The sequence below is a fragment of the Silurus meridionalis genome, chromosome 1 (assembly GCF_014805685.1).
Source record: "Silurus meridionalis isolate SWU-2019-XX chromosome 1, ASM1480568v1, whole genome shotgun sequence".
NCBI lineage: Eukaryota > Metazoa > Chordata > Actinopteri > Siluriformes > Siluridae > Silurus > Silurus meridionalis.
In genome coordinates this window covers 16,661,474-16,689,295 of record NC_060884.1, presented here as the reverse complement: position 1 = coordinate 16,689,295, position 27,822 = coordinate 16,661,474, and the positions used below count along the sequence as shown (strand labels likewise).

The 27,822-nt window shown below is 36.3% G+C and overlaps 1 protein-coding gene across 1 annotated transcript; it reads left to right on the top strand.

The window, feature by feature from the left end:
* The first annotated feature begins 308 nt into the window (after nucleotides 1-308).
* On the top strand, nucleotides 309-24,779 carry igfn1.1 (immunoglobulin like and fibronectin type III domain containing 1, tandem duplicate 1). Its single transcript, XM_046860421.1, has 26 exons — nucleotides 309-526; nucleotides 6,592-6,675; nucleotides 7,996-8,025; nucleotides 8,583-8,702; nucleotides 9,458-9,597; nucleotides 9,680-9,779; nucleotides 9,911-9,952; nucleotides 10,926-10,965; nucleotides 11,089-11,272; nucleotides 11,377-11,490; nucleotides 11,593-11,761; nucleotides 11,865-12,137; nucleotides 12,253-12,978; nucleotides 15,926-16,552; nucleotides 16,984-17,108; nucleotides 17,216-17,360; nucleotides 17,460-17,753; nucleotides 17,839-18,135; nucleotides 18,249-18,428; nucleotides 18,530-18,658; nucleotides 18,886-19,194; nucleotides 19,348-19,433; nucleotides 19,561-19,753; nucleotides 20,714-21,010; nucleotides 23,125-23,451; nucleotides 23,987-24,779. Exons 2-26 carry the CDS (start codon nucleotides 6,627-6,629, stop codon nucleotides 23,989-23,991), a joined length of 5,001 nt encoding a protein of 1,666 aa, XP_046716377.1. The 5' UTR covers nucleotides 309-526; nucleotides 6,592-6,626; the 3' UTR covers nucleotides 23,992-24,779.
* Nucleotides 24,780-27,822: the final 3,043 nt, after the last annotated feature.

The following is a 27,822-nucleotide window of genomic DNA, read 5'->3' as shown; positions in this document are numbered from 1 at the left end:
TACAGAAACAATAACCTTTGTATATGTGTAGGTACCCATGTTACAGAGAAAATACAGCAGGTTGATTATGTTCTGAGTTCCCTAAACTTAGTAAAGGGATATGTAATTATAACATTGGATTAAATGCACAAACTGCAGTTTTATTTTGCACATCAGCATATTTACCTTTATATGTAGCTCTCAGTGTCAGTGTTAAGGTTAGCCGGATCATCTCTAAATTTATTTAGTATTACGATGTGCCAACAGGGAGGAGGCTGATAAAATGCCTCGCTGATCCAGCTGTCACGATACACATTCACACCCCTTTACTTACTCAGACACTCTTTTCTCTCACTTTTCCATCTATCTACAAAGGGAGGAGACGATTGTTGGTGAAGTCAAGGTTGAGTGCAGGGGACAAGTCACACATGTGCACATACTGCTCAAAGAATTTATTACCTACACAACTCTGAGGCACAAAAATATTGTGGGAGCACAAGGCATTAGATTGTGAAGCTGTGAGGACAGCATACAGGACCGGGTACAGGTAAGTTGTTTTCTTTATCCTTTCAGTAAAAAATAAGTGACAGGGATTTTTTTATTTATTTGTAATGATCAAGAAGCAACCTAACTTTGTGTAGCTCTCAGGTATATTAAATAAATGTTTTAGAAATTAAATATTTAATTAAATATTAATTAACATACTGCAATGCTGTTTCTGGATGTACACCTGCAGTATAATTGAATGTAGTTACTATGCCGTGTTTACACTTTAAGGCAGAGGTGACTTTTTTTGACAACCTCAGATGACCTTGTATATGGTGTTGAAGTGAAGACATTGTTCTTCAGGTTTTATTGTTTTCTCAATAATTCTAAGCATTTTATGAATCGTGTTAGACCTCTTCTAACTACACAAAAAATGTCTAAGGTATTCTGCAGTACGCAACATGCTTGTTTCTACAGACTGTGCAGGATTTTGTGGGTCACTAATAAAATCTCTTAAGTTCCTGTGACAAGTAAGTTCATGTTCTCAGTTCATGTTTCGTGGTGTGGAATCTGAGAGCTGGTCAGCTGGTGTAATGTCATAGAACAGGGTTGGAAGCTAACTATAAATAGCACAAAAGATCAAAATGTATATCAGGACATGGTGTGGTAATGTGGAAGGGGTCTGAAATGCATACGTCATGTATTATGCAATATGGTGTGCGGCCAGTTATTGCATTTAGTTACATGTGTAAGGCTATGACCGATAAGACATACTTCCACATGAGGAAGTAAGTCTGAGAGCTGAAAACTGATGTATAATGAATTTACTAATGGTTTAAATTATTGTCTGTTATTCACAATTCCACTTCTAAAGATAAAGTTGCACATATCCTGAAGAAAATACAAATCAACTAACCGACCATTTATATTGAATAGTTTAATTAAAGTTGATACCCAAGTTATGGTCTAATTTGACAACTGCATTTTGTATTTATATAGCCATTTCACATTTCCAAAATAATATCTTTTGATGTTGTATTCCTGATAGTAGACATCTTGAAGGCAAGCAACAAAGCTTTGCAACAGCGTGTTAATGTTTGATTATTTTCCTTTAAATAATTTTTATTAAATGACATTATACTGTATGTATAAGCATGAAGTGGATATGTGTACGAATGATATATATATATATATATATATATATATATATATATATATATATATATATATATATATATATATATATATATATATATTGTATAGTATAGTATAGTATAGAGTGTGTCAGCTAACATTTCCTATTTGCCTATTACTTTTTTTATATGTATTATTATTATTATTATTATTATTATTATTATTATACGCATTATTAGTAGTACAGATGAACTGTAATTTTAACCTTAGAACAAAGAAAATGAATCTAACAGGAGATCCAGCAAGTAAAAGGTCCTTTTATTTAAAGAATATAATCCTTTTTATTTCACTGAATGTGACAGTCATGATGATGCATATTATTTTATTCTCATAAGCTACACTGTAAAGATAAAGACTATGTCTTATGTCATATCTTATGACATTGCTATTTAGGTGCTTTTGGAGTGAAGTCTTGAATTGTTGTTGACTTGTGAAACAGATTTTTTTTGCACAATTTCTGTTAAAAATATTTTCCAGTGAGCAGCTTACAATATATATATTTTTTCTTTCAGAGAGAGAAATTCCTAAATGCTAAGTCCAGCAGCCTAAATAAAAATTAAAATAATACTAATAATAAAAAAAAAAAATATATATATATATATATATATATATATATATATATATATATATATATATATATATATAAAACAACACATAGTATTACAAGAACAAACTTCAATAAATGAACTAATGTTATCATATATATATATATATATATATATATATATATATATATATATATATATATATATATATATATATATATATAGTCATTTGAACAAATTATAAGTTACTTCAACCACTTAATTTAAGAATCTTCTTCTTTCGGCTTTTCCCATTTGGGGTTGCCACAGCGGATCATCCGTCTCGATATCCCCCTGTCCTCTACATCTGCCTCTTTCAACCCAACTACCTGCATGTCTTCCCTCACCACATCCATAAACCTCCTCCTTGGCCTTCCTCTTTTTCTCCTTCCTGGTGGATCCATCCTCAGCATTCTGCTACTGATATACCATACTGAAACAGTATGAAACCATTCTGTTGTTTGCAGATCATTACCTCTTCTCTCATCCTGGTTTCCACTACTCTTTCCAACAACTTGTGACTGATCAACTTAATTCCCCTGTAGTTACAGCAGGTCTGCACATCCCCCTTATGCTTAAAGATCGGTACCAGCACACTCCTTCTTCATTCATTAGGCATCCTCTCACATTCCAAAATCCAAAATCTGAACAACCTGGTTAAAAACTACACTGCCATCTCTCCTAAACATCTCTATGCTTTTACTGGTATTTCATATGGTCCAAACAACTTTCCACTCTTCATCCTCTTAATCGCTGCTCTCACTTCCTCCTTACTAATCATATCCACTTCCTGCTTCACCATCTCCACACCATCCACCCTACTCTCTCTCTCTCTCTCTCATTTTCCTCGTTCATCAGCTGCTCAAAATACTCCCTCCATCTTTTTAACACACTCTCCTCACTAGTCAATTTCTCTTTTGTGATTCGCATATTTGATTTGGCACGTTTTTCACTGGATGCACCTTCCTAATGTAGCCCTCCCCATTTATCCAGGCAACCCTAATGGCTGGGTTCAATTAATTTAAGAATATTTATTTAATTTAATTTACTTTTGTTTTATTAAATTTTTTATTTTAAAAGATTCATATGTAATTTAGGTTTATTTGCAATTCAAAGTCAGACCCACTAACTACAAACTGCACTGTTCCAAATAAAATATAAACAAATGTGGTTGTTAACAATCTCAGGTAGACCTGAGTTTTACCCATCGGATTACACAGAAATGTCAGTAGAGGATAGAAATTATCAGAAATTATCAAACCACACCTCATCATAAAAATCTAGACATTTGATTAATACTGCAAAATATAATAATAATTAACAAAATTAGTTATAATATATAAATGGCAGGAGCAAGCATAATAAGAAAAGGAAGAGGAATGCTTTATTTTTATGTTAACTATATACTAACATTTGTGGAATTTATTGAAAATTCCTTTCTATACATTATAAATATTAAAAAAGTGAATTGAATCTAATTGCTTCAAAATGACAATAAATAACTTAATAACTAATCACCAAAAATTCTGAGTGTGTGACAATTAAATTAAGAAAAACATTTCAACGTTATTTAACTTACAGTATTCAGTTAACTTCCACATTACTTTTATTGCACCAAGGTGACGGTTGCAGTGCATACTGAGGACTAATTATTTTATGGAATATGGCTGTGATTTCTAACACAACAACAACAACTAAATACTTATCTTACTTATCTAACCAAATCAAGAGCTCATGATAGCAAGATTTGTCTCAGCATGTGTTCTTCATCATATATACAGCTTAAAACCAAATAAAACTGGCATGGAAATAGATTAAATGATTACCTTCTCCTCATGTAACAGCAGGTGATACTGGGTCAGGTGGTGGTGCTAAGATGAGGTGTTGTATAAGTTGGAACATTGCACACTTCTTCCCCCTTCTCTGGGAGCTTGAAATTTCAGCTGCTCTATTTGAGAGTGTCAAAGGACACCGGTTCATCTCGTTTTCAGGCAGCAGCATTAGCCAAGAAACCTAAGCCATAGCTCTAAAAAGCATACAGGACAAACAACTTTTAACATCCAAAAAAATGATAAATAATATGGCATTCATTTAATTAAGGATGGCATTATAGCTGAGATAATAGCTGAAAGTCTATAAAAGCATACATCTATTTGTGATTGTAAAAAAAAACAAATCAGTAATTTTAAGACCTGTATTTTAAATACAGGTAACATGCATCATTATAAGTGAGCATTAGTGCCATTTTTCATATTAGTACAGCACGTAATTAATAACCATATGCCTAATATCAGCCGTTTATCCTTAATGTAAGTATAAAATATATGTATGCAGGACTATTTTAATTATGCATGCAATTTTGCAATTTAGGTAATTTTACTACTGATTGTTTGTCATTAACCAGATAAATCTGAGGTGCTATAAGCTTGGGTTTTAAGTATAACCAAAGTTATGTACACGTAATGGATCAACATGAGAATTGTGCCATGTGCAGTTTAATAGTCATTCGAATTAAATCCTGTATTATTAAACATAAAGCCAAATGAGCTTTCAGTAATTTCCAGGTAAATACATCCTATTTCTAAATTTACTATAAAGAAGCTATCAATGTTAAATACTTGTCATCGTCACATGCCAAAAGGAGACATAGTGTCTGTGTCTGGAGGTATGTTTGTGTGTACTTTTGTATGTTCGGGAGTGATGAATGACTGGAGCTGCTGGTTTCTGACTAGGCCTAACTCTGTAGAGCAATATAATGTACGCCACTGTCACATTCCATCACTAATACTGAATATCTGGCATGTCAGATCACCTCTGTGGGTTATACCATCTTCATTACGTTTGACTTATTTCTACTGTGAGTTCATAATCTGAAGGTTTTCAGTTTTATTTACCTTAAGGGTACCCTTATTGTTGTATTTTGGTCTCATATGTATTTGAATGAGAAGACAATATCATTTATTTGACTTGACACTTCCCATGATGGACTCTGAACTGCCTTTCTTGGAGCTATTGATTTGAGACCACACTGAAAACCTTACAAGTGTGTTCTCAGACAACACCCCAATGGATTGAATTTAAATTGAATCACAAGGTTTTGTAGAAACTTGTGGAACTCATGCCAGCTTGAGTAAACACTGTCATTAAGGAAAAATAGTACATACCAAATACCAAACATTTCCAAATTGCATGTAAACATTTGATTGATTCTAATTTTTCAATCAAGTTGTTGTCATTTATATAATTTGCAATGAAACGTGTTGTATTGCATTTGAATAGAATACAAAGTAGAAGTACAGTGGAACCCACTTATCTCGACCTCGGTTAACTCGACAACTCTATTAAGTCGACGTTTTTGAAGTGGAACCGCCAAATTCTCGTTTTGTCTAAGCATTTTTTAATCGCTTATGTCGATTTTTATGTCGCCGAACCCTAATATCTCGAGCACAAGGGGGGGAAAATTTGCCATTTGACGTCGGTTATCTCGATCGGCACTGTGCAGCCACAGAAGAACTCGTGAAAGTGGCGGAAAAATCAAGCCTTACAGATGCTACAGGTGTTGTATTGTATACTGGCGAATCTCTGCTGTTAGTTAGTGCACATATGCCTTTTGTTGTTAAATGTTATGCGATGAACGGGAGGCGAAAGCCGCGCTGGGTAGGAGTGCTGGTGGGAAGACACGTACCGGGATACGAATGAGCGATAACAACGACCACCGTGAACCAACATATACCAACAATAATGGACGGTGAGAGTGTGGAAGGTTAAATAGGAGCTGGTGATGATGATAAACGAGCACCATATGTGCACGATTGAAGCCGGGAGCTTCAGAGAAAGCGGCCGAGAAAGCACCTGCCACGCCGAAGGGGGCGCCGAAGGGGGCGTGGCAGGTGGATTCCTGACAGTTAACAAACATGTACTGTATGTATTTTTATAGCATGCCTTCATCAAACAAATCGCGGCACCGCTGTTGTGTAAAAAACCCCTCCAACAACACGTGCATGCACATTCTCATTTATTAACGCACATCATGTACATAAAGAAATTTCAAGCACGTTAATATATTGCCGCCATTTTGATTTTCGTTTATCTCGATCATCGGTTACCTCGATGCTTTTTGGCGACCCCCTAGGACATCGACATAACCGGGTTCAACTGTATTTTCATTTATGATCTCATGGCTGTATAACTCAAAAAAGAAGAATTCTGAAACTAAAAACAATCAAAGAGTTCAATCAAAGATCAATCAAGTTTTTACTAAAAAATGCCCCTCTATCCCTCTTTCTCTCTCTCTCTCTCTCTCAATCTCTCTCTCTCTCTCTTTGTCTTTTTTTTGTCTTTTGTCCAGTGGCACTGAAACCTTGAAATAGAAGCAATTTGAAGATGTGGAAGAGATCAAAAGTTACTGATCAAACTGCCACAGGGCAGAGTGGTAAGTACAACTATACATAATCCAGCAGTATTTTACCTGCTACAAATAAATCGAAGCTTTTTTACATCCCTTAAGAAATGACAGAAATCACAAATCAACTTTTATGCATTTCTATCGATCTCTTTGTCTGAACTAGCCATGAAATCTATTGAGACTACTATCAACTCATCATTACTTTACCAAGAACATGCTTTTAAAGAACACATGTATTTACTTATAGGAGTTAACTTCTATGTACTGTAGATGCAAAACATTTAGCAACACAGTCAGAAAAGCAATTAGTCAAACAACCAGAAAAAAATATAAATCATCAGTAATTAATATTATATAGAGCACAATAACCATAAATAACAGTGACACAAAGATTTAGAGACAGCCATTACAATGTAAATGCTGTCTTGAGTACAGCTGTTGATCTCAATTTCATTATTTCATTAACAATAATAAAAAAGAGTATGCTTTAGAGCACACCATTTGTATGCTTTAGAGCACAACAATTACAGTATATGTGTTATGATGTTACCCCAAGTATGTAGTTACACACTTAAAAATATTTACTGGTACTTTTTATTATTAAAGATTCAAAGCTGTCTAAAATTGTTTCTGGGAATCCTTTCTAACGGAGAAGTGCTGCATTGTTGGTTTCGACAGTGCATTTTGAAGCGTTTCCCCTCCAGAACAATAACCAAAGCACACTTAATGGTTCTTAATTATATGAGTATATAAACAGTTCTCTATTCTCTAACCAGGCACTGTTTTTTTCTGTTCTGCTTTGAATAAAGGAAAACATCTGAATGTTCCAAAGTTCATAAATTCTCTTATGTTAAATTGACAGTTCACAAGTTATTTTTTAACCTGTGACTTATCTTGCAGTTGAGCTACTGGTATAGAAAATGTCCTGACCAATCAGATTTAAGACTTTTTAGTGCTGTGGTATAATTATCAGTAAATAGAAGTGTAGGATCCTTTTATTCTTTTGTTCAAACCACTGATTATGAAAATTAATGACTACTAGATCATAGCATCATCGGCCTACCTGATGTCGAGTTACTTAATTCTGCTAATATCCATTATTGAACTTTATGTGACAATATATTCACTATGCTGATTTCCTTTGCATTTTGTCGAAACTCCTTTTACATTCAATCATGATTCCACGATTGGTTATTTGTTTCTTTTTCTTTTTTTTTTGCAAAACTCTTTGTTGTTTATGTCACTGTTTTTTTTTGTCCTAAATCCAGTAATCTTTGACAAGATTAACGTTTTTTTGTACTCCCAACTTTTCCCAACCCTATATGCTAATCCTCTATGTTATACCAGGAACAGAGAATCAGCCAACCCAGAAAAAAGGTAAGGGAACTAAATAGTTTTAGGAAACTAAAATGGTATATCTCATCAGTAATGTGCTAAGTAATGTAAGAGATGAGAGAGTTTTCTTTCTCTAAAAACATACACACATTCATGGAAAAAATAACATTTTAGCTGTTTTATATACTGTTTGATTTTAGTTGCAAAACTATTAAAGTTGAAAGTCCCACCACAGTGCCACATACCTATAACCAACAATAACAAAACCATCCAATTATAACAAATGTTGTTATTTGTCATATTTGTCATTGCTTGTATTAGCCATAACCTAGTCCATGATCTATCTATCTATCTATCTATCTATCTATCTATCTATCTATCTATCTATCTATTTGTTTTTTTTGTTTTTTACTATTAAAGAATGTTGAAGAAAAAACATTAAAACTATTAATTCACAAAAAGATAATGTAGTTCATTGAACCAAACCTCAAAATTGTAAAGTTGTAAGGCTGTTCTGTTCTCCTTCAATGTTATGACTGTCATTTCTGAGAAACCACACACTGACTGCAATATTATATTTCCCATATGGTTGTACTTAGGAATCAAAAGAAGATCGAAGGTTCCTGGGGTAATGATTACACAGTATGTGGAGGAATTGCCAGATGGGAAATCTACTCCTGATTTTACCCGCAAGCCCATTGCTTTAACCATTCAAGAAGGTATACTGTAGATATTGGCTTCTATGGTACTACAGTACTATAATAAAATATTAAATATTTCACTGCATTCCATAAAAGGAAAGACAGAAGGAAAAAAGTGAAAATAAATAAAATAAAAACACAAATAATAGCTACTTTATATTTGAATTAAGTGAACAACAATGAGACGAATTTATATAAAATTGTAACATTTAAAACATTTTTTTATTGATTATGTATTTGTTTATGTAAAAGTACACTAACAGAAATAAGAAGTACACTTGCCCAAAATAATTAAACTAAGTTAAACTACATAGAATAGGGTTGACAATTTTATAATGTGTATAAGCATGTCTGCATTTTAAAATGTGTAAAATATAAAAACAATGTAGAAACATCCATGTGGCAAAAATAAAATAGAGAAATTCTAATGCATAATACAACAAATACAATTATAAATAATTAGCTGTTAACCATAAAAAAAAAACCTTTTTCATCATATCATTGTCATCAACCCAAAATAAAAAATTGTCAAACCTTACTAGAATCTGAATGTTTGATGTTATCCTATTCGCCCCTATTGGTGTCTAGTAGATACCAACATGTGTTCTACAAATGGCCAAAGATGTTCTGTTTATCCTTAATGGTATCTACTAGACATAACAGGCCACCAAATTACCAGTCTGGACAAATATTATTACATTAAACACTTCATTTGGACAATGGTCATCATTTTCATCTTTGGTTGCTTTTAAATATAATTTTTTCCTATTAAGGTAAATTGGCTATCTTTAAAGCCATCGTAATTGGAGAACCCAAACCCACTGTGTCATGGAAGAGAGCAAAAGGAGAAATGAATGATCCTCAAAAATTTCAGAACAAATATGACCCTGTGACTAATGAGCATACTTTAGAGGTTAGTAAACGTGTATAACCAAGAGTATGTAGTAAAATAGCAATAACGTACATTTTTACCATTTGTATTTTTCTTTTGCAAGATGCCTAAAGTAAGTGGGGAACAAGCTGACACATACAAATGCTATGCTGTAAATGAGTATGGAAAGGCAGTCTGCACTGTCATCCTAAATGTCATTGAAGGTACAGTACAGAATTTCAAGTAATATGATATTTTTATAATCTAATATTTCAGTTCAAATTCATTGAAGAAACTTTTTGATAACTCCCACAGCACTATAACACATTTGTTCTTATTCTTTTCTCTGTTGCAGTTGGATTCAAAAGGAGTAAAGAACTTCAAAAAACAGAAGATTGTATGTTGTAGCTCTGTTTATTATCAGTTCTTCCTTTAAATTTCCCTACTTTAGATATGTACATTACATTTATGCATTTGGCACAAGGCCTTGACTCAGAGCAACTTATAGAAGTGCTTTAAGGTCTCTATAAATAACAGAGAAAGAACAGAAAAATCCAGAAAAAAAAAAAACATTGAAAAAAGTGAAATAACTATTTGATCCCGTTCCAAATTAGCAATAATTCTGACTCCCACAGACCTAAATTAGTCCTGTCCCTGTCACAGAATCAACCTCTTCTATTTAAAACTCTCCACCAGCATGGGAAGAGCTGTCAAATGATGTCAGGGACAAGACCTGCACAAGGCTGAAATGGTTTACCAGCTCATCAGATTGTTGCCTTGGCCATATGGTTTGGGTCATTGTCACGCTGGAAGACCCACCACCACCCTTCTTTAGTGTTCTGTCTGAGGCCAGAATGATCTCACTCGAGATCAAGCTCCTCCCATGTAATTCTGGGCTGATCCCTCAACTTTCTCAGAATCGTCCTTAACCCATAAGGTGAGATTTTGCATAGAGCTCCAAAGCAAGGCCGATTGATTAATAATTTTCAGTGGTCTCTTTCTCACCAAGCTTCTTGCTGATGGTCTTGTAGCCCATTTCAGCATTGTGCGGGTCTACAATCTTGTCCTTGATGTCCTTTGACAGCTCTTTAGTCTTGCCCAATTAGGTGAAGGTTTGAATAGAAGAGTCCTTTTTTAAAGGGACAGGACTAATTTGGGTGTGTGGTGGTCAGAATTCTTGCTGGTTGGTAGGGGATTAAATACTTTTTTCACTCGATCAAATACAATTTAATTTAGGTATGATATTTTTTTTTTCTGGATTTTTTTATTATATATTTTCTCTCTCTGTTAAAAAAACAAAAAAAACCAAATAACCCCCTGTTGTCCATATAATGCTATTCTGATCTTTAACACCATTCCATTATTTTCAGTGGAGGATCCAGCAGAGTTCCGAAACAAGCTAAGGAGAAGGTATAACCTTCTATATCTCAAACTTTTAGGCTACTTTTTATTACAGTTCTATGCACAGAAATTTAGTGCAAGGTCTTGTATATTTGTTTTTGTCATATACTTAACTTCCTGTTCCATCCACAGTGCTGGAAAAAAGATAGTTGAAAAAAATAATGGAGAAATCGATGAGGCAGTGTGGGATCTGTTGCTGTCTGCTGATAAGAAAGACTATGAGCGCATTTGTATTGAATATGGCATCACAGATTTCCGTGGAATGCTGAAGAAACTGACTGATCTGAAGAAACTGAGGGAGCAAGAACACGCCACGGTACACTGTGGTCATTTACAGTAAAATAAAGTTTTCCTACATTTTTCCTACCATACATTGTATAAGATGCAGATTATAATTTAAGGCTTTGTTTGTGGATTTAGTTCATTCAGCACATCAGCAATCTGAAACACATTGCAGTAAAATCAGAAGATTCTGCATCTTTTGAGCTGGACCTGGAACTCAAGGACCCCAACAGTCGCATTTTCCTCTATAAAGTAATGGCTGTTTTCCAAGTTTACTGCTCAACATGTGACAAAATAAGATGACTATGTTTGAGGTACCAGCACAATTTTGAAATGATCTGTATGTATGTTTAGGATGGCATCATGGTTCCATACAGCAAAGATGTAAACAGTGAGATGAAACACTACTTGAAGCAAGTGGGAAAAAAATTTGTGTTTACAGTAAAAAATCTTACTCTTGAGGATGCTGGTATTTATCAGGTGGATGTTGAGGGAGTCAACATTTTCTCAACAGATTTCAAGAGTATGTTTTCAGTAATTCAACAATGAGCTGAAATTCTTACAATCACAGTAGCATTTTCAAAGATTTCAAGTGGTCATTGTGTGTCTTTGTTTGTGTTATTTAGTTCCCCCTGTGGATTTTCTGGTAAAGATTCAGGAAGTGAAGGCTGAAGAAAGAGAAGATGCCATATTTGAATGTGTGACTTCTCTGCCTATGAACAAAATATTATGGACACTAAAAAATAATCCATTATCCAATAGTGATAAATATGAGATTACCGATTCTGAGGACAAACTGGTTCACCGTCTGAAAGTCATTGACTGTATGCCTGTGGATGCCGGAATCTATTCTGCTGTGGCTGGCATAAAGTCATGTAGTGCCTGGCTTGTGGTAGAGGGTAGGTTTCATTCTACACTATGTTGATCACCAAGACAGTTACATAGTATTCTTTTTAGTTAATGTTAGTAAGTGGAAGATGCTTACAGCTATATTTAAAATTGTGTCTTTTGCAGGCAATAAAGATCCTGCCATGAAAGGAAAAAAGACAACCCGCAAAACTACGCAGGCCGGTGGCAGTGGAGCTGACTTAGCTAAAATTGCTGCTGAGCATCAACAAAAACTCATGAAGGAGATGGAAGCTGCTAAAAAAGCGAAGTTTGCGCAAGATGCAGCTGCAGCCAAAGCCCAAGCAGAAGCGAAAGCTGCACTGGCAGCATCAAAAGCTGCTGCAGCAGCAAAAGCAGCAGCTGCTGCTCATGCTGCGGAGGCTGTGCTTGCAGCAGCTAAAGCTAAAGGCATGTCACAGAAAGATGCACAAGCCCAAGCTGAAGCAGCGGCTGCAGCTGCGGCAGCAAAAGCCCAAGCTGAAGCTGAGGCGAATGCCAGAAAATTGGCTGAGGCCAAGGCTAAGGAAGCAGGCTTGAGTGCACAGGACATTGCCAATGCAGGAACAGCTGCTGCTGCTATGCTTACTGAAAATATAGCTGCAGTAGAGGAACTTGGACTGGCTGGAACAGTCATATGGGATGGAAGTGCTAATTCTGTAGGGGGTACTGGTCTTGCAGGAGGTGTTGGTCTTACAGGGGGTGCTGCTCTTGCAGGTGGTCTTAGTTCAGCAGGAAGTGTTGGTTCTGCAGGAGGTTCTGGTCTTGCAGGAGATGGCGGTAGTGTGGGCCGAGCAGGGGTGGATGCTAATAAACATGCAGGAACAGAAGCTTTAGTGGCTAACACTTCCAAAGGTAAGAAAACATTAACACTTACATGGATTTTACTTCCCTAGTCTGACCTCTTAATGCTGCCAAATGATTATCAACATTCTATTTTAATTATAGTATTTGTAAACAATATCATTCATTGCTTTTTATTTTTTGGTATCTTATATTTCTCTCAGTTTTTTTGATGTCTTGTGTTGACTTGTATAAATGTTATGCTTCTGCTACATTTATTGTCCTGCAGCTATCTCAGTGTTTGCTTTCTTTGAATAAGAATAAACACAGTTAAAATGCTTTTCCAATTATTTAAAATAAAAAACTAAACACAGAAAGAAATGTGCTATTTACACTAATAGTTACAGAAGCAGAACCAACTTCACCTGAAAATGCCTCAGTCAAGCAACTTGGGCCGCCAAAAAATAATGAGGAAAAGCCAAAACAGACTAAGAAGGAGCCAGAGCAAACTGAAAAGCAGCCAAAAAAGGCTGAAATGCAATCTTGTGTGAGGCAAGGCCCACTGCTGTCAGACAGTCATTGATAAGAGTCTGGATTAACATTTACATAATTCAATATTATATAATCAAATATGACTCAACAGAAGCCACTGCTAACTCTATATTAGCATCCTAATACTGGTGTTGAGGTGAATTACTGAGTAAGTGTTTCATAAACTGAGTAACTGTCGAAATAAAATTTTAGGATTCAGTGACAATACTTGCTTACTAATCATGTTGAGGACCTAACAAGGTCAACAATAAGATTAAATTAAAACCTAAACCTGTTTTAAATAGACAATTTATAAACATGTTTCCCTTTCAGGAACTCTAGCTGCATCAACAACGCTTTGGGAATGCTTCCACGTTTCAGCGCTCTGAATCACGTGGGTAATCGTTCCAGCAGAAAAGTGCAATGTCACCAACAGGGTGACATCATGACCAGGAAGCGAAGAAAAACAACATGCTGTGGAGCCGCCTAGCTTCTGTTTGTTCAGGAAGTGCTCTGTGTGTGTCTTTCAGTGGTTTCTTCCCCCTGTACAGAGAGTGCTGCACTCCACCTCTCTTCCTTCAAAGAGAGGGAGGGTATTGACCTCGTGTGTGATCCCATGGAGGGCACGCTCCCCTGCCATTTGAGTTTGAGGAGCTGTTGGAGGTAGTGACTCGTGCTGTAGCCAAGCTGAACCAGTCAGCCGATCTGCAGGAACAACATCCCCTAAGTTAGCTGGATAAGTGTTTTTTGCCACCAACGTCGCTTTTGGGGTCACGGTACACGCCCCTCTTTTGCACCCTCAGGGGATTGGATTCATGTATCCATCTTTCCTTTACACAGGAAGTTCCTTAGATTTGCTTTTGGGACCGAAGCTTACCAATATTGGGTCCTTCCATATGGACTTGCACTCTCACCCTGCATCTTCACAAACCTGCACCCTCTCCACACAGTAAAGGTCATGTGGGGAGCCTTACGGGCCTTAGACATGTGGAAAGACCCCGGGTTCCTGTTACAGGGCCCTGTGTTGGGGGCTCCTTGTCATCGCATAACGTTAAGGTTGAGCGTCTCCCACACATGTTGGGGCGGTCATGAGTGGCCGCTCTGCTCAAGGTCTTTGGAAAGGGCCCAATCTCTCATGGCACATTAATTGCCTGGAGAGGCCTTCTATTCTCCTGCTTTTCATGCCCCCGGCCAGGAGAAGCTTAATACATCCACAGAACTGCTGTGTAGAGAAAGTCGGACCAGCTGTTTGTCTGCTATGGTCCATATAAAAAGGGGTTTCCTGCCAATAAGCAGACCCTTAGTAGATGGATTGTAGATGCTATCCACTCCACTTATGAGTCCTCTCGTCTCCCTGCTCTTTTTAGGGTCAGAGCGCACTCCACTCGGAGTTTGGCGGCCGCTAAGGCCTTGTCCTCCAGGATATCTATCCAAGACATTTGCAACGCTGTAGGACCTTTGTCAGGTCCTACAGCCTTGACTTTAGTGCCACTCCTGGCCCCTCTGTCATTTGACCTAGCAGTGCCCATCCGCACTAGGCAGGGATTGGTCAGTCTGGCAGTATTGGACAATCATTCCCAAACCATTGTTGATGCAGCTTGAGATCCTGAAAGGAAACGTCTTTAAGTTACATATGTAACCCTGGTTCCCTGAGGGACAAGACGCTGCGTCTCCAAGCCACACTCCCTGCATCCCTGCGAGTGCTTCTTTACTTTCAAAGCTAGCGCCGTCTTCAAGGCACGTGCTTTTATAGCTTTGCAGTATAAAAAATGTATTTGGTCCTTTTCTGTTGTACCGATTACACACGTGATTCAGAGTGCAGAAATACGGAAGCATTCCCAAAGCGTTTTTGACTCAGCAATTTGTTGCCTCAGAGAACGAGGGTTGCATACATAACCTAGAGACGTTTCTAATCATGCATTTATGCATTTCTGGAAGATTCTGAAATATGCAATGTACAGTACAAATTGTGGATGGTGTTGGTGTTCCCTTCTACATTACTACTATCCACTTCATTTCTAATTTATGCCTGCACAGTTCTTTTCACTAGCATCACAGAAATGCAAACCTGTTATGTCATCCAGTGTCTTGTGCCCTAATGTATCCTTTCGTATATTCGATTTTCTTTATGTGTACATTCTCATTTGCTTTGTGTGTTTCCTTTGGTTTTTATTGTGTCACTCATTGTTATCTATCAATCAAGTTATCTGTGCTGAGAAATCTCAATTGCCACCTGTATTAATTACTTGATTCTTACTAAAAATAACCTAATTAGTTTCCAAAGGCGATACAAATAATTTTTTAACTATTATCTTAAGACACTTTCACAATATTAGTATGACAAAAATGTTATTATTTATAATTAATACTTTTTTTTTCTTTGTGATCACCACTAAATGTTTTGTTTTTAATGTTGTTCTTTATTATCTTTTCTGTTACCATCTACCTTCCAAATGCTCTTCATCAATTCATAAAAAAAATCCTGAAGTTGGAGGCAACCCACATGGTAACACCGGTCATAACCCAGGAGGTAATCCCGGTCATAATCCAGGTGGTAACCCAGGCCATAATCCAGGTGGTAACCCCGGTCATAATCCAGGTGGTAACCCTGGTCATAATCCAGGTGGTAACCCTGGTCATAATCCTGGTGGTAACCCCGATCATAATCCAGATGGTAAACTGGGTCATAATTCAGATGGTAAACTGGGTCATAATCCAGGTGGTAACCCTGGTCATAATCCAAGTGGCAACCCCGGCCATAATCCAGTTGGTAACCCTGGTCATAATCCAAGTGGCAATCCTGGTCATAATCCAGGTGGTAACCCTGGTCATAATCCAGGTGATAACCCTGGTCATAATCCAGGTGGTAACCCGGGTCATAATCCAGGCGACAACCCCGGTCATAATCCAGGTGATAATCCAAATGGAAAAGAAATTGGTAATCCAGATGGCAACCCAAGTGGCACTCCAAGTAAAAATGGTACTAAAACTGAGGGCATTGAGGGAGCTCCACCTGATGGTGAGGCCACTGAAGGCAAAAAGGATGAATCAACTGAGGCTGGCAAGAGTGCAGGCCACAAAAAACAAGGTCCCCTGGTTCCAGAGAAAACTGCTGGTAAGATAAAATAATGGCTGTAAACAAAAATTCTTAATTTTAATAAGTGATAGCTTGGGACAGAGGTAGATTTGCCATTGCTTTGTAGACTGTAGAATATCAGTGTGTGTCACAGGCTATTTGGTCTATGTTATATTACTGACCCTGTAGCCTATTCCAAATTTGTCAATTTAAATTTAAATAATTAAATTGTTTGCTATGAATAAATTTCTTGATTTGCAAGTGTTTGTATGTTCATATTAAGGGCATTGCCTTTGCCAAGCTTGCGTAACATGCAGAAGAAAATGCAGTGGTGCACTTCAGCAATGTGGATAAACACTGATGCAGGTGGCCACTGCAAACTGAAAATAGAAGCAAGCATTTTTTGCTTGGATGTCAAACATTGTTTTTAATAATAGAGTGGTAATAAAATGTGTCCAAATGACTTGTAGATCCTGGTGTTTACATCTCTGCTGGCTTGGAAGACTGCAAGGTTATTGTAGGAGAGGCAGCTGAGCTGCTCTGCAAACTCAGCAGTGCAGAGTGTAAGGGGCTCTGGTACAAAGATGGGAAAGAGGTACGGTAACAATTGTAAACAAGGTAATAAACAAGCATTAAAAGCAGGAGCTGGAATAGTTTCTGATAAAATTGTAATCAGAAATTATGTTCAATTTTACTATATAGATTTCTGATTCTACTGAGGGAATGACTATCAGCAAAGATGGTGCGACTCATAAACTAAATATCCACAAAGTATCAGAGGAGTTTACTGGAAAATATAAATTCGAGGCTGATGGTCGTAAAACTGAAGCTATGATAATTTCTGAAGGTGCTTAAAACAATTATCTGTCTATTTTATATGATTCACTTGAATATTGTTATTTTGGAAGTCTAATGTATAATCAAATCTAATGTATTTATTTCCTAGATCCACCAAGATTTGGTGCAAAAGACCTTGAAGCATTTGCCAAAACAAGAGTGGTCAAAACTAATCAAAAAGCTGAATTTAAAATACCATACATTGGCTGTGAGGCCACTAAGATTCAGTGGTATCAAGAAGGCGAGGAACTTAAACCAGATACAAACTGTAGAATTGAAATTAATGAAAACAACTGCCGTTTGTCCCTCAATAAACTACAGCGCAAGGACAAAGGAGAAATTAAAATCAAAATAAAAAATCAGTTTGGCACAGTTGAAGCAATTTCTAATCTAGTTGTACTTGGTAAGTCAATAAAATAAAGGTTTTTGGTATTAGATATGATTTCTTTCTATGTGAACATCTGCTATTTGATTTTTCTGTCTAATAGACAAACCCACTCCACCTCTTGGACCTCTGGAAATAGTTGACGCTTCTCCAAACTGCATTGAGTTTAAATGGCGCCCACCAAAAGATGATGGGGGTTGCCCAATCACTCATTATATCCTTGAGCGCAATCAGGTTGGACGCAACACATGGAAGAAGATTGGACAGATTCCGGGAGAACCCCATTACAAAGATTCTGATGTAGAGCATGGGAGAAGATACTGCTACCGCATCAGAGCTGAGACCTCGGAGGGCATCAGTGACTTAATGGAGACAGAAGATGTTCAAGCTGGGACTAAAGGTGGAATTCTCAATTTTACTGATAATTTAAAATTCAGGGATTTTTTTATTATTTTTATGCATAAAATAGTGTATCATAAAAAAGAAGCATAAAAACACTATTTACCTTTTCAGCATACCTCGGCCCACCATCTTCTCCTAAAGTAATTAGTGCATTTAAAGACTGCATTACCTTGTCATGGACCCCTCCAACCAACACTGGGGGAACCAACATTTTGGGTTATAACCTTGAAAAACGCAAAAAGGGCAGCAACTTGTGGAGTCTTGTTAATCCTCTTGAGGAGCCAATCAACAGTTTGTTTCTTTCTTTGTCACATTCTAATATTCACATCTTACCTAGCAATACCGTTTCCATAAAACCATTGATTAAACCATAATTCTCTTGTTTTCAACAGCCAAGAAATATGCTTGTAAAGATGTTATTGAGGGCATGCAGTATGAGTTTCGAGTTTCTGCCATCAACTTATCTGGAGTTGGTGAACCAAGCATACCATCTGAGACTGTGTTTGCTAGAGATCCTAAAAGTAATTAAAACTTTAATTACTTACCTGCTTAATCATTAAAAATATATATTACATTTAAGTCTATAACAAAGTAGTATACAGTTGGTATCCTTTTTGTGCACATGCCTTTACTGGCACAAATATTCTACAATGTCACTACATTGTTTTTTATTTGCTTCTGCCGCTGGATGCTGACATTTTATTGAAACAAAAATGATCATTATCTCTCTTGTTATCTTTATCTGTAGAACATCCTGGTAAAGTAATTGACCTTAAAGTGACAGGCTCCTCATACAACACGTTGTCCCTTTCTTGGACAAAACCAAAAGAAGAAAAAGGAAAACATGATCAAGCTAAAGGATATTTTGTGGAAATTAGACCAGCAGAGAACACAGAATGGGATCGTTGCAATAGCAATGCCATTATAATGAACACCTACACTGTGAAAGGATTAATGTCGATGGCCATGTACTGGGTGAGGGTGCTAGCTGTGAATGAAGGTGGAGAGGGAGAACCTCAGGAGCTGAAAAACTACATTCGAGCTATGCCACCTCCTGGTAAGTCAATAGATGGAAATCACAGATTTTGACAGTGTTCTAATAATTTATTTAATATAACCAATCTTCAGAAGATCAAACACATGAACAAATAGTAAAAAAAAAGAAAAAAACTATAGAGCTGATTTTAAATGTTGAGTTTTTTTTACATAGTGAGACCAAGGTTCACAGATTCCAAGATAAAGAGCTTCATGATAGTCAAAGTTGGGAACACAGGACGATTCACTATTAATTTTGTGGTAAATTTCAATTTGTAGTTTCATAAAATATTAGTAAACATTATAAAAAATGAAGAAATAATAATAATTCAATGATTGATTCATGTAAAGCAACATTTACATATGAATGCACTGTATGTTCTGACAGGCCTCTCCAGTCCCTGAGGTCATTTGGCTTAAGGACGGAAATCCCGTATCAAAACGTGTGAACGTTAGTAATACTGAAGATTGCTCTCAAATCATGATTCCATCAGCTGAGCACTCTGATAGTGGAGTCTATACCATTGTTGTGAAGAATATTGTGGGCCAAGAGACCTTCAGTGTCAATATCAGAGTCACAGGTCAATTAAACACTATTCCACAATTCTCCATGCATTTCTTTTTTTTTCCACATTTTTAAGACCTTATGTTCAATCATTTTTTCCATAACAATTAACATTTCATACACATTAATGACCAAAAACCAGATTCATTAACACTTGACAAAAAATGGCAATTAAAATGTATCTGTGGCACATCACATTTCTCAGGACTGTCTTTGAGGTACTTCTACACATTGATTAGAAAACATCTGTGGCATGTTTGATTAAACAATGATTTAGAAAGGTAAACACCTGTATATGTATAATAGCCGAAAATAATTAAAATGGAAAAAATAGCTAAGCAAAGACACATTCATGAGGTCAAAGAGACTGGCTACAGAGTGTAGAAACAGGATTGTGTCCACAGGTCTGGGAAAGGCTAAAACAAAATTCTGCTGCAGTGAATCTCCTCAAGAGCACATTGAGCACATGGCAGAGGGGTCAGAAAAAAATCTCATCACAAGACAAATAAAAGCTTTAAATATTTAGCTAAATTAAATTCAATTAAATTTAATAATATTTTTATTTTTTATGTAAAGCTCAGCTTGGTAATTGTTTTTTAAGCCTGTAAAAAAAATATAGAAATAAAAGCTAGAAATTGAATTATATGCATTACAGTGGTCTCCTCTATTTATGTAACTGATTATAAACTGCAAATAAAGGATTTTGATTCTCCTTTTGTTCTATGTGGAGGAATAGACCAAGGTTCCTACCTACAAATGTTACCAACTTAGACATAACAAAATATAATTACTCTTAGTTTAGGATTCAGCAAATTAATTGTACCAGTGCCATTATTCTACAAACCGCTCTTTGTTTCAAAATAGTATTTCAACACTATTTCAGTACTTTAGAGTATCAAAATACATCATCATATCCAATGTTTAATAAATGTAACTTGCCTATGAAAGCATAATTTGTACTTGCATGTCTCCGTAGATGAGCCTAAGCCTCCAGGGCCTGTGGAACTGGATATGAATGTACCAGGCTCTGTGACACTCACATGGGCAGCCTCACCAGATGAGAAACGAGACGATCATCTGCACTACATTGTGTCCAAGAGGGACTCTGTTAAACAAACCTGGCACACAGTGGCTGAAAATATCTTTAACAACAGGTTCACAGTCTGCAACATCATGCCAGGCAGAGAGTACCAGTTCCGCGTTTATGCCAAAAATGACATGGGACAATCTGCTCCTTCTAAATCTCCAAAGTGGTTCATTACTGAGAAGAAAGGTCTGTAATGATGCTCTGTTACTGTCCTGTTATCTCTCTTTTAAACGAAATGCATTTTTTTAACCTGTGATTCATTGAGTGTATTAACAATTTTTCTCCACCTTAAAAAAAGCTAATACAAAATTAACAATTAATAATAAAGAGCAGTTCTGAGACGTCCATAAAGGTTCTAAAAGCTTGCTAGTACTATACTCATGTGTAAGCATTATATAGTGCTCAGTCACTCTAGGGCAACTGAAAGTATTCAGAAAGCTTCTGCTCCCCACTATGCCTCAAGATACCTTTTTAACAACGAATTTACATATATTTAAATATTAGTTAATTCAAATGTTCACTGGATGTTGGCCATATACAGACAGGTGACAAATGAAATGAAAACCAGTGGCTCCTTTTTGCTCTGAGGGCTTTTTTCTGGTGTGGTTTGGGTACACTTCTTCCTTCTTAATACTATTCTACCAGACATGCGGCATGGAACAGCTCGGCTCAGCAAATTACTCATAATCCTCCACACGGCCTCTATTTCTGCTGCCAAGCCAGACATGACGTACATAAATGCCTATGCTGAATTCGGTTACTTTTGTTACTCAGGTGCCATGAGAGCTGAGCCAGGACATACATATGAGTGAGTGCAGAAAATAACATACTGCAGACCATCAATTAATTAAACAGTCACTCTGATATCCTGATTAGTGCCTCTGGCTTGGTTTTCTCCTGACACTGAACACTGTAGTATTGTGGTGTTTGTCAAAGTTTTTCCACTCCTTTTAAAAGTCCTCTGGCAAATAAATAGTACAGATTTATTTAAAATGTATTTACCCACAGAGACCATTGCCTACAGCAAACTTTAGCTTACATCTATGTGATCCAAATACAATCTTCTAGTCTGGGCTTATTTCCAATGTTTTTCTCTTCACTTAGTTTTGTCCGGATATTTTATATATATATATATATATATATATATATATATATATATATATATATATATATATATATATATATATGATACAATGCATCTGAATGGCATATCCAGTGCCCTGATGAGCAGTGTAGAAAGACACTAATAAAAAAAATATCCCATGCTAACTTCCGCACAATTATAAGAGTATTACGCACATCCTAACTGCAAAAAAGTTAATGGTTAATGGTCCAAGTACATTTTTACTGCTATCAAGTCTCCACCTGAGAGGGATGTTATCAAATGCCAATAGATCGGTTAGGATTAGACAGATAATGTGTTCTAAATGGATACGAATACACATACAAGTAGGAGGTACACTATTGCTTTTTTGTATGTTTGAAAGCTTGTGAGAAGGGATCACAGGACTGGGATCCTATTGAAAAAAAACAGAAATGTCACCCAAGCAGGAGGTTTTTACTTTTATCCGAGCATGAGTGAGTGGTCAGACATGGAGCTTGCAAGACAAAGACCACATTGCATGATTTACATTGTTCATTTATGACATGTTGACAGTGCTGGCATTTCTACCTGTGTTTAAAAATTTTTTCTCCGAATTTTTTAGTTTCCAGGGGCATAGTGGCAAGGTTCATATTCAATTTAGAAAGACCCTGCCCATGTCCGATTTTAAATCGAGTACAGATATAAAATATGAATATGTGAACCCTGAAAAATATAGGTGCAGATAGTTGCATTGCATTAAAACCTGACAAGTAGGTATCCTCCTGAGAAGCTGCCCCATTTTCACAGCTAGTGTTATGTGATAAGAAACAGATGCATGTACCAGTAATTGGATAGTCCAGTGTGGTTGCTGGATTTGCATTTGTTGTGTAAGCCATGTGCATGCGGAGATGTGCTATTGTAAAGGCATTGGCAATTTATTCTGAAGGGAGTGGCCACAACCAGGACAATAATCCTTTAACACGCAGGGCACATGGACTCACTGAAGGATTTGATGAGTATGTAAATAATGTTGATTATGCTGTATAATGCACTTAAGCTGTTCTGGAGGCTTGTGGAGATCAAACACTTTATGTTCGCTTTAATTTGTCACCTCCTGGTTTTGTCTTTGGGAGATATTAAGTGTTGTCATTGCAGGAAGTTTCATCAGTGTGAAGAACTGCAATTGGAAACACATTGTTTCATTTGTCTCCTCTAGAGAAGTACAAAATAACTATGCCAGAGACAAAAACCTGCAACCTAGAAGGACCCCCAAAGTTTCTCGTCCCCCTGAAACTGCACGCAGCTCCACAGGGCTATGAGTGTTACATGAGCTGTGCTGTGAGAGGCAATCCCACCCCTCATGTCACATGGTACCACAACAATATTAGTATCAACACCGACTCCAACTACTACATCACCAACACGTGTGGCGTCTGCTCCATGCTCATCCTGATGGTGGCTCCCAATAATTATGGAGAGTACAAGGTCATGGCAGAAAATAAATTAGGTCGAGCAGAGTGCGCCACCAGGCTGACAGTCAGAGGTAAGAATTTTAAGTTTCTCTTCCTTTTATGTGTTACAGATTATAGCACCACCTACCGCAACTCTAAACCATTAACATTCATAGAAATAGATAAGCAATGATTCATTTCACCACAAAGAATCAGTCAAATTACAGAGCTGTTTCCATCAGTGCACAGCAAAGTAAAAACTGAAGTAAAGTAAAAGTAAAGGCCCTTTGCCCTTTTTTTTTTTTTTTTTTTTTTGCAACGAATGAGCAAATCTTTGCAAGTGAAAAAATTTGAAATGATCTTGTTCTGTTGGCAAATTATTTCGTTAATGTTTAGTATTTTTTCATGACAGCAACAAAATTAAATATTGAAAATAGCTTGAAATTATAAAAAAAAGGAAAAAATAAACTGCATTTTGTTATTTAGCTTTATATGTGCTTGGAGTGATAAGTATCATCTATATGAAATCAATAATAGCTGTGTTGAAACTGATATTTATTTAATGCAACTATATTCAAAGCACAACTGTGATGTTTCAGTAATATATATATGTTTCCCTTTTTCCAGAATAAGCCATGGACAAATGAAGGCAACAAAAGCGTCCATCCTTAAGTCTTTATAATTATTTATTTTGATGGGTTTCAGCTAATTGTAGAAGTAACATGCAATTTGTGAGTGAGATCTTCAAAATATTTTTTGTTTTACATACAAGGATGTTGTTGCTGCTGCTGATTTGCAGTATACTGTGTAGTACTTAACATTCAATCTCCTCATCCTTTGCTATTTTGTTTTTCTAAGATTAGTTGTCAAGCTTATTATTTGCTAAACAGTGTGTTTGCTACTTGCTGTTCATTTTACTTTGCTCTGAAAAAAAAAAATCATTATTTTTCATGAATGTCATTTGTTTGATTTTAAATTGTGATGCACTGACAAACAACAATATATGGAGATTTAAAGCAATACTTTTTATGACAATGATTATTATTGGCATGAATAAATTATTCAAGTTGGTAAGGTGGAGGATTGACTAATTACTGTAAATTATTCAGTTCTGTAAGTACATAGATGTGTAGCATCATCAACAATGTGTGCATGAGCAGGTACATAGTCAGTGTTAAACATTTTTTTGCTTGTTAGCATTGCCAAATCCAAGTCATACTATTGGTATGTACACTATAAGAGTAATGTATTTAATACTGTAGATATGCAATAAAATCAGACCACAACAAAAATACACCCTTCTTATCTTGCTCTCTCATAAGGCAAAGCACTAAAGCATTCTGCTATTTTGGTCAGATCCTTTCACTCACGTTAAACAGGGGTCAAATAGCCAGGCTCATGGATCACCAATACATCATCAGCCGAGGCCATGTGTATATGTATATGGTGTCATAGTGTGCAAGTGTCAATAAAGCAGTATGATTTGCACTTTGCCTCACTTTGATCTATAAATGGATGCAAAGTCACATCTTATTTACACTGAGCTCATCACCATGGTTCATTTTGTTAATAAGGCTCATGAAAGGCTGTTTTCTAACACTAAGTCAATCCATCACTCAAAAGATGACAAATCACATATCACCAATCAGTCTCAAACAAAAATGTTTTATATTTCCTTATTTAGAGATGCAATACTGAAAATATACTCAAAACATCTATTGCAGCTTCTAAAGTTCTAAAACATTCTAAAAGGTGTTTTTTATTGCTCGCAAAAAGATATGCACAATTACATTGCTGTTACTAAAGCCACATATACATACCTCTACACTGGTAGTTTTCTGAGAAGAGATTTAGAAGCCAGCCCCTCATGTCTTTATTGAGTGCTAAACATCCAGTCTTGGAATGCCAGTCGTGCGTTTTTGAGGGCATAGTTTATAAACGCCTGCTTTCACGCATTCTGCACTCTGAACCTCGGTCACTAGGGAGTAGTTACACATCCCCCTCTACAATCTCTGCCGTAACCAACAATTTAGGGTAAGTCCATCCTTATTGATTTTTCACGTTTCAAGAATGCTGCAGTGTATTGATTTATATCTCACAAAAAAAATGACACTACAATTTTATAAAGACATAAGAAGCTTGCAGCCGGGAAAGGCATCTTACACACAACACATACTAAATGATCCCAAACTCTCTGGTAACAGGGGCATAATTTATTAGTATTATTCATAGATTTTTGCAAAGGTATTGTTGCTAATGATCCCAAATGTGGGAAAGCGGTCTTTACCCAATAACCATTACACAGCACCGGGAGTGCATATTTTCATCTCCCTGAACATAAAACAACAGCTGATTAGAGACTTTATTTAATGTTATAACATTCAAATACTTCAATTAGTAGGGCTGAAGGAGCATTAGAGGCAGGATACCTGATCCATAAAGGAAAGAAATTCATTTGCAGACACACAGAAGAAAACTTTTATTAAATTGATTAGTCATGACAGTGTATTACTAATGAAATCATTATTCATATATCAAGCTTTTATTGCTGTATAAGGTTGGTTTAGTTGTATTATTTTTCAGAAAATGACTAAAAGTTGGGTTTTGGTCTGGTATATTAAAATTTTGATTAAGAGTGTGTTCCTGCAGAATGGAGATCATGATATATGGGTAACCACTGACTAAGGTATGGGACACAAATCTGGATAACAGAATAAAAAGTCCAAAAGAAAGGTAAACCATGTAATTTTATCTAGTTTAAATGTTTGTAACATTAAGCATGTAGGGTTAGCATTAAAGGCTCCCAGCTCCCGAGTTTGATCCTGAGCTCAGGTTACTGTCTGTGTGGAAACGCATATCTTCTTCTAGTGTCTACATGGATTTCCCCTAAGTTCTTTGGTTTCTGCCGATGTCCCAACAAACATGCCGGTATATTCATCCAAGACTGGAATCTTATCCAAGTTGTATTCAACCTCATGTTCAAGGTTTCTGTGATCCTGAGGCTCTCCATCTACTGTAACACTGACCAGGATACAGTACCTACTGAAGAAGAATAAATAAATAAATGACTATTCTAAAGTACAACTTTAGAATTATATGCTGAACTAATATAATTCTATACTATAATTATATATAAGCATGAAATGTGAGACAAACATGAATTTTGACGTCGTAAAATTTGAGGAGCCCCGAAGATACTAGTAGGAGCATCTTAGAACAGATGCACATGTACCTCCTGGGCTTATTCATAAATCACTCACAGAACTATGTTGCTAAGCAATGCTATTTTCCAACTCCAGAAAATATTAATATCATGGAAACTAATATTTGTTTACGACTGACTGGGAAGCATGGCTGTCATTAGATTAACATATAAGAACATTATCATTTAATAGGAGTTAATTGGTTACGAAAGAACTTCTTTTAAAAAATTTATTTTGAAAAACCTTATTCAGAATTAAAGATAATTTTATCCTAATGGACATTTAAGGTTTGGTCAAGGTATATGTACATAGTAAAGATAAGTATTTACAGTGACACAGTATTAATGTTGATGTTAAATCAGTGTTTGCTATGTGCTTTGACCTTCATGCGATTCCAAAAAAGGTTTATTAGCCTAGACAAGAAAAGTCTTCTAAGCAGAAGAGAATGTTCTTCAATGCGTGCTCTCTGACTGACGGTTTATGTGGTATGTGACCTATCCGAAGTGAGAGCAGGCAAGGCCATTACACTGTTTTCCAAGTGCATGTAAGGTATTCTGCTATCACAGGAATTCCCGGATTTAATGCCGTTTTAAATTACCAGCTTACTAGCTAGTAAAACTGATTCAGATCTCACTCTATCATCTAAGACACTTAGTCTCAAAAGAGAAATGCTGTTCTCATTGCACCAGGCCTGCAGTAATATAGCAAATGTTTCATTTCACATGGGAAATGTTAGCTCCAGTTCCATCTAAATCATTCAACAGCCTATTGAAACTACAATCACTAAGTTATTTACACTTAATTGGATGATGAGACCAAACAAAAAAGTATTATCTACTATAAAACATGAGAGCAAAAAGAGCAAAATACTCTTGTATGAACAGCACCTTATCATTCAGGGAGGTGAAGTTCCACCTCTACATCTTTACATAAGGCCTTATCGCATCATATTTCACTCTTCTTACTGTATCACTCCATCTAACAGAGACTAGAATATGGGCAAGGTTTACTCAAAATATGTCAGTAACACATTCCTGCTGCAGACATGCAATGAGGTTGCAGTGAAGTGTAAATGACACCTCTCCTAACTTGATTTGCAGCACTGTGAATTATATCCCAGCCAGATGGAGTTTCCTACAGAAGTCTGACAGGAACCTTATTTGCCACACTTGAAACTCACTGCTTTAGGGGACATACCTAACACTGCAAACATTACAAAAACTGTCTATTTTCTAAACAGGGCTCAGAAGAGATAAATGT

Bases quoted from the DNA above. Each gene is read 5' to 3' on its own strand.
- igfn1.1 (XM_046860421.1), top strand. From the start codon at position 6,627: ATGTGGAAGAGATCAAAAGTTACTGATCAAACTGCCACAGGGCAGAGT. The intron at 11,491-11,592 runs GTAATGGCTGTT...ATGTATGTTTAG, and splicing joins GTCGCATTTTCCTCTATAAA to GATGGCATCATGGTTCCATA. The intron at 17,361-17,459 runs GTGCTTAAAACA...TTTATTTCCTAG, and splicing joins AGCTATGATAATTTCTGAAG to ATCCACCAAGATTTGGTGCA.